Below are 16,321 nucleotides of genomic sequence, written 5' to 3'. Positions count from 1 at the left end.
TGTATAATTAGACAAGTGATTAATGCTAAAGTTTTTAGTAAACTTAATGCTCTCAATTTATTCATATTCACTCGCTATAAGATAAAAAATATATCACACAAAACAGGAACAATCATCTGAAATATACTACCTACAATTATCAAGAAAATATTAAGTAGTTTAATAAGTAACATTCTGTTATAAAAATTATTATATAACATATTATTAAGGAGAATTATCTTATACATCTAAAAAATGTACAATTGCAGATATTTCTATATAAAGATAAAACATTTTAATCAATAAAAAATCAGATCTAATAATCATTAGATTCGACGATTATACCTCTTTCGTATATCTTATTATATATTTTTATAAAATTTATGATAGTCATATTATTACATGTTATTCAATGAGGGAAAATAGTCTTTGAGCAAACTAGGTAAGCGTGTACTAAACTACCAGCACAGCATACGCACTCCAACTTGCAAATAGTGACTTTTAGCAACAACAACGACTACCGTAAGCGATCTGTATAGATAGATACCTTGGGTGGCTTCCGTTTGGGCGGCGACTTCCTCTCCGGGTCGCTGCTGGACGAGTCCTCCTGCGGGGTCTTGCTGGTGTCGGTGGCGTGACCGTTCAGCGACTCCTTGTTCGCCGGTTTTCGGCCGCTCTTGCCGGTAACTTTGCTCTTGTTGATGCTGTTCACCGCCATGCTACCGATATTGTGGATCGAATTCACCGCGCTGGGCAAACAGGTGGTTGATGCGTTGCTGTTGTTCGCATTTGACGACGCGTTGTTGCTGCCGCGATCCTTGCTATTCGACGACGGGGTCTCGTGAGAGATGTTGAGCGGTAACGTGACGCTGCTGGCCATGCTGGTGGTGTTCTCGGTGCCGTCCTCGCACCTCGAATGTCTCTGCAGCCACGCCTTCTTCAGTTTGTGCACTGGATAGCTGGTACTGCTGGGTGGTCTCGGCGCCGGACTGTTGCACTTCTCGCTGTCGGCGTTGCTGGGATTCGTCTTGGCAGGCGTGCCAGGCGCACTGGGCACCGGGCTGGGTGCCGTGGATGGCGCCGGACTGGGAATGGGCGCGGGGCTTGGTGCCGCGCTCACCGGTGCCGGATTTAACGAACATACGCTGCCGGTGCTAGAGGGTCGTACGGAGCCGTCGCCGCTGGCAGTTCCCGGGGCCGGGCTCGCTGCCGTCACCGTGCGCTGCTCCTGCATCGCCTGACTGTTCGGCTGCGCTAACAATGCCGCGGTGTTAACAACTGTAGTGATGGACGTTGCGGCCGAGGCGATGAGCGGACTGGGTTCGCTCACCCTTGAAAGAACGGGTGGACCGACGGACTGCAAGGACAATGGTTGCGGTTCCTCGGTTCTTCGCTTCTTACAAACTTCTAACGACACCGGCTGGCCACTGGCGTTGTCACACAACAGCGGTGTCGGCGCTTTCCTCTTGGGCGACCCTGACCTCTCCACTCCGAGGTCAAGCGGTTGCGTCTGGAAGGCCGCGGTGATCTGGGATTGCGCGTGCAACGTCTGACCGGGCTGCTGGTGCGGGCTGGTATTGAGATGCGCGGGATGAGCAGGATGAGCGGGATGAGCGATCGGCCTTGAAAGCGGCGCCGAGGCAGCCGTGGGCGGCGAGCCGTGCAACGTCGGCGGCGGCAGTTTCGCGCCCGGCAACGAGCCGGCGAAGCCGCGGCTGTCGTAGACGGACCGGCTGTGCGCGGGTGGCGGCAACGGCGGCGGTGGCGCCCCGTGATGATGAGGCACTTGCTGGTAAGGCGAGCTACCGGCCTTCGAGGTCAGCGGTATTGGCGCGGCGACAGGCGTTTCAGAGGCACGGCAGACCGGGGTACCGGTCATAATGCCGGAGTTAGGCTTGCCGTAGATGTGCGGCGGCGCCGGGCTGCTGACTTTCGGCTTGGAGCCGGCCGGCGGCGGCGCGGCGTAGTGCGACGCCGCCGTCGGCGAGGCCGTGGGCGGATGCGGATGCGAGTACGAATACGTGGACTTGGCCGCGCCGTACGGCAGACCCGCGGGTTCCGGCCTGCTGAGATAGCGCGATTCAGGCGGCGATGGATGCGGAGGTGGCGGCGGCTGATGTGGATGCTGCGGCGGGGCATGCGGGGACTGACGGGGATTGTGCGAGTGCAGGCGCTGCTCGGGCTGTGCCGGCGGCGGTGGATGGCCATGCGGACTCGGCAGTTGCGTCGTCGTCGCTCCGCCGCTGCCACTGCCGCCGCGGTGGTGACTCGCGGACGACGCCATGCTCTTCACCGCCTGTAGACCGTCCAAGTGCGCGGGATGCAGATGATGCGGGCTCTGCGTCGGGCTCCTATATTCGTACGCCGACGACTTGTGCTGCGGTGCTACCGACTGGACGTTCATATAAGGCATTATCTTCGGGCTGGACGAGTGTTGTTGTGGCGCTGGGGTCTTCGGCAGCTCCCTGCCCTCGTTCTTCACGATCACCGAGCTCTTGTGGTCCGGCAGCAGGGATGGTGGATTCTGCAGCACCTCTCTGCCGTGATGGTCCCTCTCGAGGCCGCCGGTCAGCTCGCTCTTGCTCGATAACGACTTGTGCGGCCCCATGTCGTTTTTTAACTTGAGGTCATGCAAATACGTCGTGCAGGGTGGCTGCGCCTGATACGTCGAATAGTTGAACAGGCTCGGCTCGACTTTCGGTAGTGAATGCGTCGGCCCAACTATTGGCCGATCTCGAGCGGAGACCTGTAACGACGATTTCGACGTCCGCGAGTGCGCCGGTGGTGGCGGGTACTCGACTTTCCCGGGCACGCTCGAAGGTCGAACCTGAAAACACCGTGTTACGTTTATAAAACGATCCATCGCGATGTAATCACTAGTCGCAAATTAATGTTCAATTTTAACTTTCTAATTCTACTAAAATAATTAAAGTCGAAGGGATCGAGATATGATAATATCATGCATAAGTCTTCTATATCTCTCGCATATTTTTAACGAAATTCGTCGTCGCCGAGAGATCAAGACCACAGTCTGCTCGATCTTCCCCTCGAATATATCACGCGGAGATCGCGTACCTGTTGAGCCGACGGTGCCGTGGTCGCGTAATAGGCGACTCTTTCCCTGGCCTCGGCCCTCTCCCTAGCCTCGTGCTGCCGTTGGTGCATCCTCTCAGCCGCCGCCATGCTGTGGTCCCGCTGGTGGCGAACTTCTCGTTCCCGCTCGCGATCCCGCGCCTCCCGTTCCTGTTCCTCACGCTCCCGCTGCTGCACCTGCTGCTGCGCGATGCTAACGGGATGCGCGACGGCGGCTGCGGCGGCGGCGGACCCGCCCGGTGGACCGCTGGGATGATGGTGGCTAGAGACGGGGTGACCCGTCAACGTCCCGTGCGTCCTCGACTGCTGTACTTGCATGAAAGCGGGCCATCCTATCGACGACTGCATGTTCCTCTGCGGGACATAAGACACCTACTTCAATCAATACTGCCAATCGTTTTTATCGCTTATCGGTTAACGATTCATCAGAGATACTGTTTGTGACAAATGCTTTCTTCATATCTCGCATTTTATCTCAATGATACGGCGATGATCTACGTGACCTACAAGATCGATTTCCGAAAATTGGAAAGGCATTGCGCAAGAAGCTTGATCGAGAATGATAGTATTATTTCTCCGACTGTCAACAATACTTTTATCAATCTTCTTTAAAAAAAAAGTCAGCTATTCAAAAATTTAAAACGTAGATTAAAGGGTTACCATTTTACGATTATGACTTCCTTTTATATCGCAAATGTAAACCAATATTTGCGTGATCTATTTTCATCATACGAGTATATACATACATGTGCATATCAGTGCCATTAGATCTGTAATTTATTTTAAGAAGGATTGGAACGCGCACAATTAGCATAGCTGCGAGAGAGATCTTCGGTAAGAACTTAAAATACGATGATTCACACAATGTTTACAAAAAGAACACTTAATATATAAATTTACGTTTATGCACTGTGCCTTTCGCGGCGTCCTTCGCACATGTTCCAAAGTCAATGTTTATCGTTACATTCTGTTGTTATGCAAATACCGCAGTCCAGACGGCACGTCATTCAATTGTCAGGCAAATAACGAGCAAACACAGACGGTGTCACGCGCGTGTGCAATAATTATTGTCCATTACGTTCCACGAGGCAGGGGCGTGCGACGCGGGGGGGAAAAAATAATTACCGACACAAATACCGTTTTTACAGCCGATCCGATCGCGATTCGCGGTAACTCGCGCATCGGACGAGCCCGTCCGAGTGGTTTATCACGCACTGGCGCGAACTCTCCCGAGATAACACGTACCGTTCGCGTGATTGCTCCAAAATCCTCGTCAGCGAAAGTGTTTTTCATTAACATACGGAGATACGTGGTGCACTAACAAAAAACACGAATAACTTGCATATATCTTGCCGGGGACTTTCCGCGTGTGTCATCGGGTCGCTTAATCTGCGGAGTATAAAACTTCTCATGCGTGTCGTAACGTCGCGCGCGCGCGCGCGCGCGATCAAGACCGAGTGTTCACACTACCGTTAAATCAGTGTCGCGATAGAAGGGAGTGACTGCTCGAGTAACGGTGAGAAATTCAATTTTTTATTCCCTAACTCGATATGCGAGTGCCACGTGGCGAACGGCTAATTCATTTGTGAAATACGAATGCTGACTTCGCGACAGGTTTCGAGTTACGTGAGAGATTTTGGGCGAAAAACACGAGACGTCTACGACAGATCGTCCGAGAAAAGTGAACTGGAGCGACGACGTCCAGGGTATTGCCGTGAGAAAGAGAGGCGCGAGGATTCGTGTGATTAGCTTCGCGCGAGAATTGCGCGTCCGGACCGACTGACTTCGTTAATGCCACCGGCGGCGCGGCGCCGTAAGAGGCCTCGAAAATAACTCCTCGCGAAGTTGTCGGACGAACTTCGACGTGTAACTAAGTAATTTCCCCGGGAGGATCAAACAAACAGCTTCCGCCGGTTGCCGACGCTCGTCGATTAAACTCCTCGTCGAGGAACTCGTTTCTGGAGCGACTGGAAGGTTGTAAATTAATGTAATCAAGTAACCGGCAAGTAACGAGGCAAAGGAGGACGGTAAATATTGTTTTCCTGTTTTCCCCGGGATTCGAAATCACGGGTAAATACGTCAGTCAGCGGAAGTTGCGAAGCAATACCATACCCGAATTCGCGTAGCGTGTTAAAATTTCTCTGCAAGAGAGTTGATAATTCGTCAAACCTTCACCTTTCTGATTGCAAATAAAGCGAATTATTTCAAGTGCGGTACTTCACTCTCGAATAGAAAGATATCCGGCAAAATTCTTAAAATTTATTCGCAAAAGAATTTAAACAAACTTATCCTTCGATTACAAAATAAATAATAAAGAGAGGTAACTTCACTTTGAAAAGATTCTCCGATTCAAAAGAGACTCCCATATTGATTCGCAAACATTTTCTACAGTTTTCATTATTGGTGACCTACTTTGATAAAAATGCTTCGACCTACTATTTTTCCTTTAAAATACAGCATATAGGTATCGCGTATTTCTTTTCCTCAAAGTGAGGTAGGATCAAGGCCGCGTCAAGGCTCCTCGTAGGAAGAAAGACGTCGATGTCGCGCGTCCTTGCAAGAGGGTAAAATTTTATGAGGCCGGGAGCAGGGAGCTCTTCGCGAAGCCGCGAATCTAATTATAGGCTCGCGAGAAGAAGGTTTACTATGCTAATCGAGAGACGCGAAGTAAATGTCAACCCACATTCTGTTTACCTCGACGCTCGCGTCATCGCTTCGCGTCGTCGTCGTCGCGCGTTTTATGCTCGACGCGTCGCGTCCTTAACAAAAAGAAGGTGTAACGAGGGCGATGTGGCGCACACAAGAGCGCCGGCAGGAGTCCTCGTTAAAAGTGCTCGGCAAACGTAACGTCACGCCATGCCACATCTAACCGCGCGCGTACCGTGTCATACCAAACCCGCCGCCGCGTTACATCACACACGTATACACGCCGCTTATCTACAAGCCGCTTATACAGGCGCTTATCTATAAAAGAGGAGAAAAAAAAAGAGAGGCACACGCACGGAGCTTTGCACTCGGGCATAATAGAAGCTGTTTACATTCCTTGTCATCGGCGCGCGCGGATGAATTATAATCACGCAACTCCGCATGCGAAACGTTACGTCGCCTCTGTTGCGACACTCTATAAATATTCCATTCCCGCATTCCCCCGCTGTTCGCCAAGCGGACGCTCGCGCGCGCTTATCGAATGACAATCCGGTCGTTCGGCCCGAACGGACAGGGATATACAATTTCACTTGTCTCGTTATCCGGTGGCTTCAAACACTCGCGAATAATCGCGCGACGTGCGGCGGCTTCGGTATTATACTTGAGCACGCCACCGGGTATGCGGGTCGCGCCGCGATGTAGGACGACGACTGCGAGTGCGAGAAGTGTGCGTGCGAGAGAGCCGGCGAGCCGGTGAATGGCGGCGCGAGAGCGGGTGGAACGGAGACGGATTATGACCGATTGCACGTAATAAAAGCGACGTGCCATTCAGAGTCAATCAAGTGCCGCTCGCGCTATTGGTTCGTTGACTTTCTCCTCTCCTGCGCTGAACTCTCAACCCGCGCCGATTAACTTCTCATGCGAGACGCGCGCGCGCGCGGCTTTTTCACCGTCGAGTGTAGGATACGCGCCGTTTACCGCCCGCGAGGAGATTCCCGCCGCCTCTCGTCTAGTTACAAGGGAAATATATCAACCAGAGAGGAGGGAGCGGAGAGATTTAGCAATCGCCGCCCGCCGGCTGCGGGAGGGACAACGGGCGAAGTCACGTTCACGGTGCGAATGGTAATGTAATCCAGAATAGAAATCACCACGGCGATTCGTAAGTTGGTTTCACAGGACACACTCGCGTTCATCCGTACGCGGAATACACTACTGAAAACTTTCTAATCACCATCCCGGATTTATATTCACATCCGTCGTATATACGAAAAGCTCTTACATTGCGCGTTGCGTTAAAATAAGTTTAGATATTAAAATAGATATAACAAGTTTTACCTTTTGTGAAAAATAATGTGGCAATTTCTAAATATCATCATTCTAATATCGCATGTACATTGTAATATTATAAGTATGAAGGTCAAATTTTTATTTATAACGGTATACAAATAAGTGAATCATCGATATGTGGATGAATCGTTAAAAACAAATAATAAAGCGATTGATATATCGTTCGAAATGAGTATACGCAACAAGAATTGTTACGTATCCTTTCCGCTAGATTCTCTCAACGTCTAAAACAACGTCATAAATTTCTTACTACCTTCCTATACGTGCTATCGCTCCGATTACCTCGCTTATCGCGCGCACCTTCATCGCGTGTGTTATTACAGAGAGGAAATGGTTTGCCCAGATAGGCACAGGCTGGCTGAGTCATATCCAAGGAAAGTTTAGATCGTCTCGTAACATGATCGACACAACAACAATCGCGTGTATATCGCGCTCGCGGAGCGGGACCCGCGGATCGCGCGCGGAGGGTGTCGCGTGTATCGGAAATTGCGCGTAGGATATACGTGATCGTACTTCAAACGCGTTCCCGAAGTAATTACGGGTCGCCGAGCCCGAAGTACAGTTTTTCCCGCCAAGGACATCCGTCAAACGGTATACGGGATTAACGATTATAACGGCACCGGGCACTGCCGCGACGCTGATTATCCAGCTTTTACGAGCTGCGCTTGTCCTTGAAGCGATCGCGAACAGTGTCGATATTAGTAGATTAGGGATCTTAAGTTGCTCGTTACCGCGTAAGTGGGTCCCGAGGGAAAATCGATTCGCGTCGCTCCCGGACGCGAAATGTAAACACTTCGATTTTAACCCGAAATAAGTATTATATTTCTAAAGTACGCTTTTCGTAATAACTTTTGTTCGCACAAGAACTTTTCTCTTCTGCTTCTATTTCCCGCAACGTCAAACGCTAAAGGAAGAATATTCACAGGAATCGAAAGACAATTGAGGATTGCTTTTGTAAGAAGTAGAGAACCGTTTGAAATATCCGATGCACAAAGGCAATCATAAGTATCCTCTTTTCCTTTTCGCGATATTATATCGCGTGATATCTTCGTTATTTATTACGCAATATAGCATAGGTAACGTGAATGACTTGTGAGATAATATAGATCTATTGTCCATCTGTTACCGACCATGAAAATGATGGACGGAACAAAATTCTAGATTTTCCCTAAAGAAACAATAGCAAGAACGGGACCTTCTTTCTAAGAAAAATATATGACTACCTTCTTGTCAATTCCACTTTTGTCGCCTGTAAATTTCTTTGCGTAAGCCGTAGAAAAACATGGATTATTTTCGCTGCTCAAACTAAAGACCTTTCAACTTGTTTTTTTTTCTTTACTCAAAATTCCACGAATTTATTTATATCGAGGCAGATAAGGAACGCGTCTCATTGTAGAAACAACTTTCATCAATCGCTAATCAGTCATCGAACGTCGCGAGCAATAATCGAAGGCACAATAAGCATTCCCGCGCACCTTATCGATCGCAGCAACGATAAAGCGTTATCGTCATTGATTTGTCAGCGCTATGCGACTGTCAGATCGATACGCGGATAAACCTGTTCCTTCGTAGAAATACGAGTCGTTCTGAAGCATTTCGAGGTAAATCGCTTTCGTTTCGCCCAGAATAAACACCGGCGAGAATTCAGCGATCAGCGATATACGTCGCTCGCGGGGTTTCGCGACACGTGAGAACTTCATTTAAATCATTCGCCGATAACTCGTTATCTGGAATCCGTGACCTCTGACACTCTGTGGATACCGGAGCAATGACGATTGTGCAACTGAGCGGGGAAAAAGAAACAGGCGGAAGCGAGCGGATTTCGTCACGCAATGATTTATACTGATTTACACTGATTCGAAATTCCGTTACGTGGCATGAAAAAAAATTTCTTTGACGTAATATATGCGAGAGATGATAAATCACAAGCGCGAGCGTGCGCGCGTGTCGAGAGATGAATAAACGTATAAATAATTCACAGCTATACGTGTGCAAACGCGGTTTGAGAAAGAGCCCCGCGACCGAGATCTCGCTTTCCTTGAGCGCATTTCGCGGGTGCGCCGCCGCCGCGCCGAGCGAAATTATTCCGATCGCTATTTCCACGTAAATGGCACGGAGACGATAGCGCCGGCTTTTCACGGAAACGGCAATAATACCAGTCGAGGTAATAATGCGAAATCCACGGACGGAAACGCGACCTTCGGCGAACACTCGGCGGAAATCGGAGCCGGTACGATTTCGACGGTGTCGTATTATATTTTGCAAGAATCGCGCGAAATCGCGCGGGCGCCGCGTAAAAGGAGACGCTCGTTAAGCACGCGAAATTGAAACGCGGTAGCGAATTCGCGGTGAGTTTCGCGAACGTGAGGAACGCCTGGAGCGAGGAGCGCTATCTTATCGCGTTATAGACGGCGCGAGAATATTACGCCGCCATCGTAAACAGATAACGGCAAGATAAGTCTTTGATAAGGAAGAAGACGAAACGATGAAGACCATTCGGTTTATTTTTACGACCGCGCAAACGCTCGGCGTCGATACGACAAAGACAAAAAAAAGAGGAGAAAAAACCTGTGCCTTTCACCTGTACACTCGCCCTCGATCGAACGAAAAGGATCGCTCGAGGATGAAGTTACGGCTCGAGTACCATCGAACAAATCAGTCGTGAGATACGACCATAATTACACATTTGGACGACGTGACGAATGTTAAAAAAAGACGACGTCTTAAACTCGTTCACGTATCGACAAATGCATATTTTCCTGTCATGAATATCCTCGAGACACTGCGTTATTACTGAAAGAGGAAAATATCTCTCTCCTTCAGGCACAATTAAAAATGAAAAATATTAAAAACTTCGGATTAGGTGCAATTTAAGAGTTTCTACGATATATTTAACTTAACAAATCTTATACAAAGACGCGAAGACTTCGTGTTAAATACATATAAAATTCTTAATTTTAGACTTTCGCGAGACTTAAAAGTAATCCGATAATCAGTTGTTCTTAATTCCGTATATTTTTGCTCCGTGTGCCTTTCACTCTTACCTTCTCCCCATATTAATACTTTTAAATCTGTTTCGCGTAACAATTGAAAATAATACTTTAATACGTAAATATCAACCGATACGTTTACACAGAATAAATAAATATTGATATTTTCGATCATTGGGCGGAATCTTAATTTAATAATAATTTTTTCAAATCTTATATATTCTGCTTTTATGCTCAACGCGCGATTACTACTTGGAACGCAATTTCATGCCAAAACTGGAAATGTATCGTCATTATACATTATTACCATCGATATTTGTTTCTTTTGTGTTGAAAATAATATAACGCGAATATTCGACATACGCAATACTGCGCCGTACTCGAAAGGAGCTGCGCCAAGCAGTTTGTAAGAGGCTAAATTCGCTGACGACACTGTCGAGGAAGCCTGATGGCTTCTTATGCGATTGGATATGCAACACGAGGAACGTCGACTACACACACTTCGGATTGTTGTATCACCGTCGCAATTCCGCGCTATCGTCTCCACTAGCACAAGCGCAGACGGTGCTTCGTAAGCTTTCCGTCCAAGTTTCGAGCGATAAATCTAAAGGCCAACTTGTTCAGCAAAAACTTGATACTACATCACCCCGATCGTCTTTCCTAAATCAAATATTTAATTTCTACGCCGGGAAGAATTATTTAGCCCTCCGTTTTCTGTGTAACGAAGAGGAAAGAGATCGAGTTCAACGCTTATCGCACGAAATATTTTATGTATTCGGATCACAGATGATTGGGAATAATTCACGCGACTTTGTCCGAAAAAATTGCAAAAATATAGAATACCAGATGACCAGTAAATAAACCAGTGTACAATAATCAACCATCGTGGCGTCATGTACACACGTCGGGCATACGCCGTGCTACCCATTCAATGCCGGATGCCTAACGGGATTTTTGAATTTCTATTGTGCGTCTCTATTCAGCCCCGGCACAATGGCACACAGAAACGATTATTGTATGAGCCTTTGCGCACAATTGCGGATACGCGGCGTCAAAGAAAATTCATCCCGCGTACCTGATGACCTCGCGCGGTCTCGAGACGCGTATATCGCACAATTACGGCGACGTTAACTGCTACAGTCGGCTAACTGTCGTATATCGCGAGAAATTAGCGAAAGACGGCGGGCTCGCTGTAACGCTAATGAATACGTCTCTGAATTTCCCACCGCGGCATGTTTCATCGTTGCAAAACGTGTACAAGTGCGCTTGTACCTTTTACACTATACGCGCCACGGACAAAGGATCGCGTTGTAATTCTGGCCAAACATTTACAGTTGTATTACGTAAAAGAGATTTATATACTTCCGCGAAAGAAGATTTATGAAATTATGATGACTAGTCGAAAGTACAGGCTTATGTCACGTGAGGAACGATCGTAAAGATCTCGCGAAGGATGCCGGACATTGCAAGATGCCGAGCACAGGATTAACATCGACGTGATTGAGGTATCGATCTACCGAACGACGTCTCCCGTCCTTTCTTGCGACGGGGGGGACCTGTCCAAGGTCCGCGAAGCAGCGGTGTAATTATAAAGCGCCGGATTGCGTTCGACGAAACTGACCGTGTCATTAATTTCCAGCCGGCACATGGCGCTCCGCGAGCCGGCCCGAAAACCTTGACTCACCCGCGGGAAGCGAGAAGAAAAAGATCCGGAGAGAGAGAGAGAGAGAGAGAGAGAGAGAGAGAGAGAGAGCCGGAGAGCTCGTTACGCAACCCGTTGAAACGCGCGAGATGGCGTAATCAAGGTTTAGTACGGCCTGCTCTTGTGTACCGGCTCGAGGGGCCCTTCACTCCTCAATCTAGACAAGTCGATTTCGATTTATTAAGTACGCCTTTCATCTCCCCGAGATCTCCGAGAAGATAATCAGGCTCGGTAATAATATATGCGATAATAATAAATGCAAGCACGTGCGTTATTACGACAACGCTGACTCAAGGTATAAACGTTATCGATGTACAAAGACGACAGCACGATTATGATGACGTGCAATCGTTTAGTTCGACATTCTTTATCTGATATTTCTTCGGCTCGTCCTTTTATTTCCTCTTCTGCATTGTCATCTTCCCTTTTCTTCTTTTTCACCGTTATTTTTGGCAAAATAGAAATCTTCTACCTGCATCTGCCACAGTCTTCCTTTTTAAATTCTAAGAATAGTATTTAAGAATAATATGTGCCTTTCGCTTTGAGTTGTACCTAACATGTACATTATGCACCATATCAAATCTATATACTATTATATTATGTCAAATATCTTATTCAAAAATAACTAGCGTAACAATTGATCAATTCAGTCCTTCCTCTGCTCCGTTTTCTTCGCTTACTTTACTCAGTTTACGAAGCCCGGGTAATCACGCGAATTTTAATGTCATCGCACGCGTGTAAATCGCGACGGTCAAAGGTATATCGGCCTCGACGACCTCCGCGCGCAACGCGACCTTCGCCGCGATCGCGTTGCGCGTCGCGGTGCCGCGCGCGGACGGTGTCGCCGACCGCGGAGGAAACACGCCGCGCCGCCGTCGAGCGGATATATCTAACGGGTCGCCCAATTTACACCCGACCCCCGCCGTACCGCGCGCGAGAGAGAAGAGCGCCTCCCCTTCCACGGTGTAACACACGCGATCAAACGAGATTAGAGCCCACACACTGCACGCGTGTGTATCCGTGCGTGAGGCTCGTACGCGGTCGTAACTAGAGACTAATCCGCCTAACGCCGTCCGTTACGGACTCTCTCGAGCTCCATATGCGGTTGTATGTTCACCGCGTATTACGCCATCGTGTGCATGTATGCTCTCTTCCTCTCCCTCTCTCCCTCTCTCTCGCGAGCGCATACATATATGCATTAAGCCGCGGTGCATATGGTACGTGGCACCGTACATACCCGTGTACATATATACGGATGCCGTGTGTGACCCGCTTACGCGAGAGAACGCGCGACTTGCTTTCACGTATATTACGGATAACTGTACTGCCAGGGAGAAAGACAGAAAAAGAAAGAGAGAGAGACTGGTCGGTCGCGTGCACGTGTGCGTGACACACGTGAACGGGCAAACGCACACACGCCTATAAGTACGTATGCACGCGCATGTAAGAAAGAGAAAAAGACGAGCGCGATATTTATGCGCGCGTACGACGCGCGTTCGGGGAGGAAGAGCCGGGTGTTTCTCACAGGCACGTACACACACACGCGGACACGGTACGTGGACAACGCGGTAATTAACTCCGCCACGGGATTAGAAGGCGTGGGTACGCCGACGGGCAAATTCACGGCGAGCGAACGCTAACGGCGAGGCGAGGAAACGTGACGAAATTCTCCGAGTGCAACCCGGAATACGGCCATCGTTCCTAAAGGAAGATGATCGCGGATGTGTGTTGCGTTACGTTGCGTTGCGTTGCGTTGCATCGCACAGTCCATGATTCGCGTTTACGTTACGATACGAATTCGCGATACCCACTCATTTCTCGCTCGGAGTGTGTCGATTGCGTGGGTGACGAATGCTCGGAATGCAGAGAAAAGATGGAAATATCAGAGATGGAAATTTAAGACATGCAGTATACATCGAGATCCTTTGAGATACGAAAGAAGTATTTGTTTTGAGTATGCGACCTGTATAATTATAATTATATTACCGAAATGAGGGTAAAATTCTCTATTACTGCTCAACTTTGCGAGACCGAGTTTATTTTGAGGCCCGTCGGACTAAAAATATCAGCATATTTCATATTTCCTTGGTAATATATAATTACTCTATAATTAGAAAATTATAATTCCATATGTACGCCTACAAATTAATTAATATATTATATGATATTACGTGGGCGAGAGGTAGACATCAGTGTTACCGTCTTACGACTTCAATTACTTCGAAATATCCGCATACAGTGTATCTGCATCGTAATTCTGTGGGAATGTTCGCATCGAACTCTTTGTATCTGTCTCGACTAACTTTATGCATTCTTGCGTTCACAGAAAGAGAAAGAGACGCACTAAAAGTCGCAAATAATGAAACGATAATCCAGCGGTTCAGCATTTTTCTTAATCCGCATTTGAAAGAGACCGTTCACGTTTCTCGCTGCGAAAGGAATTCGAACAGCGACGTATCATCCGTTGCGAAAATATTGCAGAGGAAAATCTACTCAGGCCGATGATCATGCACACCGGAGTGCGCGCCTCGGCGACTCTATTGTTGCGAACCGCCGTCGCCCGGAGTGCATAATTAATGACCTTCGTGCCGGCGAGTTTTGCATTGCAAATGCCGCACTCGCGAAACGTTCGCACGCACGTATGCATGTATGTATATGTATGCGCACACGCGTATCCGTGCCGGGAATGGAGAAAAAGACGACGAGGAAGGAGGAGGGAGGAAGCGGTTGCGGGACCGTTTTGACAAACGGCGTGAAAGTTTCAGGTTCGCTAACGACGACGACGATCGACACGATCGTAACTTCGCGCGTAGCCTCCTTCTGTATCACTATCGACGGTGACCTCCTTCCCCCACCTGAGCGTCAGTTTGTCATTCACCAACGAAAGCGTATTTCCGCGCTGCATAATTAAATGCCCCGCTGCTAATAATTGCGGAGTTTATCGTGAAGCGCTTACCCACTGACCTCAAAAATTATTCAAAAGTTATTCAAAAGGCGCTGCTGCTACGGAATATGCATGAAAGTATAATTTTGCAAAACAGTTTATCTGCAAAATTGTGAGAGAAGTAGAAATCGCAAAATAGTACTGTATAATTAATTGATGTAGGTCATATCGCCGGAGTGTAATTAAGATACGTCATTGTAATTATACAGTAAACTGTATAATCAACTGTATTATCAATCGGTTGGTTGATAGTGTCGAGTTATTTGCGGAAAACTGTACAAATAGCTAAAGTAAGTACAATACATACGTTGTGTGCAAGCAATTGATAAGTTTAAACGTTCATTTCCTGAGTATAAAAGCTTTTCTATCCGTCGCTTGATGCAAAAGCTGACGATAAACTATTTGTAATCTTAGTGAGAAAAATCGAAAATGTGAATGATAAATCTTTCGTTTTCCAGGCAACTGTTTATCATTAGTTATTCGTGTACCACGTACTGTGACTGTAATTTAAAATCGTCGATACATCGTATCCGGCCATTTGTATTATTGCTTTCATCATCCTGTTAATTTTTTTAGTGCGTGCCTACGCAAAATCTATTTTAATTTATTTTGGATTCTTGTGATGTAGTCTCAGTCACGTTGGACATTCTTCTTTAGAGGAGAAAGATATAAAGAAAAGTAAAAAGTTTATTTAAGATATTTTCTATTATCGCCACGTAAGCTAAACGGAAAAGTTGAAATCTTTGAAATATCAAGTTCATCAAATTTACTCGATGATGGAAAATAATTGCCGCAATGAGCAACAGCGAACGAAAAGTTACGAAGTTCGGATGCATTGAAATTTCACGCTCGCGTTCGTGCCACGCGAAATTTTTCCAGAGAAATCGTTAGCCAATCTCGAATGTACTGAACATGTGTCACGGTTCGCTGGCGTTGGCTTGGAGAGATGCCAAGGTCGGCGACGGAGCCGCGTGCGAAATGAACCCGCACTATTGTGCTCGGAAATGCGTTAATCGCGCTTATCGGACAATGCACCGATGCGTCGAAGCGTCGCAAACCTGTCCGTTGACCCTGATGCGATATTCCGATATCGCGGATACGTGGATCGCGTTCGAGAAAATCGCTCTACAGTGAAACGTCCGTTCAAAATAAATGAATTTAGTTTTTTAATTTACTAATTTTCTAGGTGTCTATGATAAATTGATATAAATCGGCGAATGTGATGATGAATTTATATTGTATAGCCAAACTATTGAGAATAAATTTACCTGGCGATCATAGTGACAATTTTCAGTCCCCTCTGATTTTAATAGATTAATGTAATCCATAGATAGCGTATGCGGGATGAAGGAATATGAAAAATACATGCTACGGCACCACTCTTGCCATAACCAAAAATCGATTTCTGAGTCCATTAGTTCCATCCTCGATTCATCACGTTCCACGATCATTTCCGTCAAATTCTCTGTTTCAATACTCTCTGTATATTAGTGGTAGATTGCAATTCCGCACATTAACAATCCACTAATTAAACGACGAGATTACGAATAAAGAAAGTTTTGCGTATGGACAAAATTTCACCGCGTGTATCTTAACGATATTAACGCCCGATATAATGTG

At 47.3% G+C, this 16,321-nt stretch overlaps 1 protein-coding gene across 3 annotated transcripts in view; it reads right to left on the bottom strand.

Moving 5' to 3' along the window:
* Kdm3 (Lysine demethylase 3) overlaps positions 1 to 16,321 on the bottom strand; it is a 281,688-nt gene that overhangs the window by 9,663 nt on the left and 255,704 nt on the right. For 2 of the 3 annotated variants that reach the window (XM_071771085.1, XM_071771086.1), the window contains exons 10-11: positions 3,055 to 3,444; positions 527 to 2,806 (exon numbers count right to left, since the gene is read on the bottom strand). In XM_071771085.1, the coding sequence (XP_071627186.1) occupies positions 527 to 2,806; positions 3,055 to 3,444 (2,670 nt within the window). The remainder of the gene's footprint in view (positions 1 to 526; positions 2,807 to 3,054; positions 3,445 to 16,321) is intronic. The other variant, XM_071771087.1, reaches the window with a different exon arrangement.

The sequence above is a fragment of the Temnothorax longispinosus genome, chromosome 2, assembly GCF_030848805.1.
Source record: "Temnothorax longispinosus isolate EJ_2023e chromosome 2, Tlon_JGU_v1, whole genome shotgun sequence".
Lineage (NCBI taxonomy): Eukaryota > Metazoa > Arthropoda > Insecta > Hymenoptera > Formicidae > Temnothorax > Temnothorax longispinosus.
Note: the sequence above shows the minus strand (reverse complement) of the source record. Positions and strands in the feature narration are given on the sequence as shown.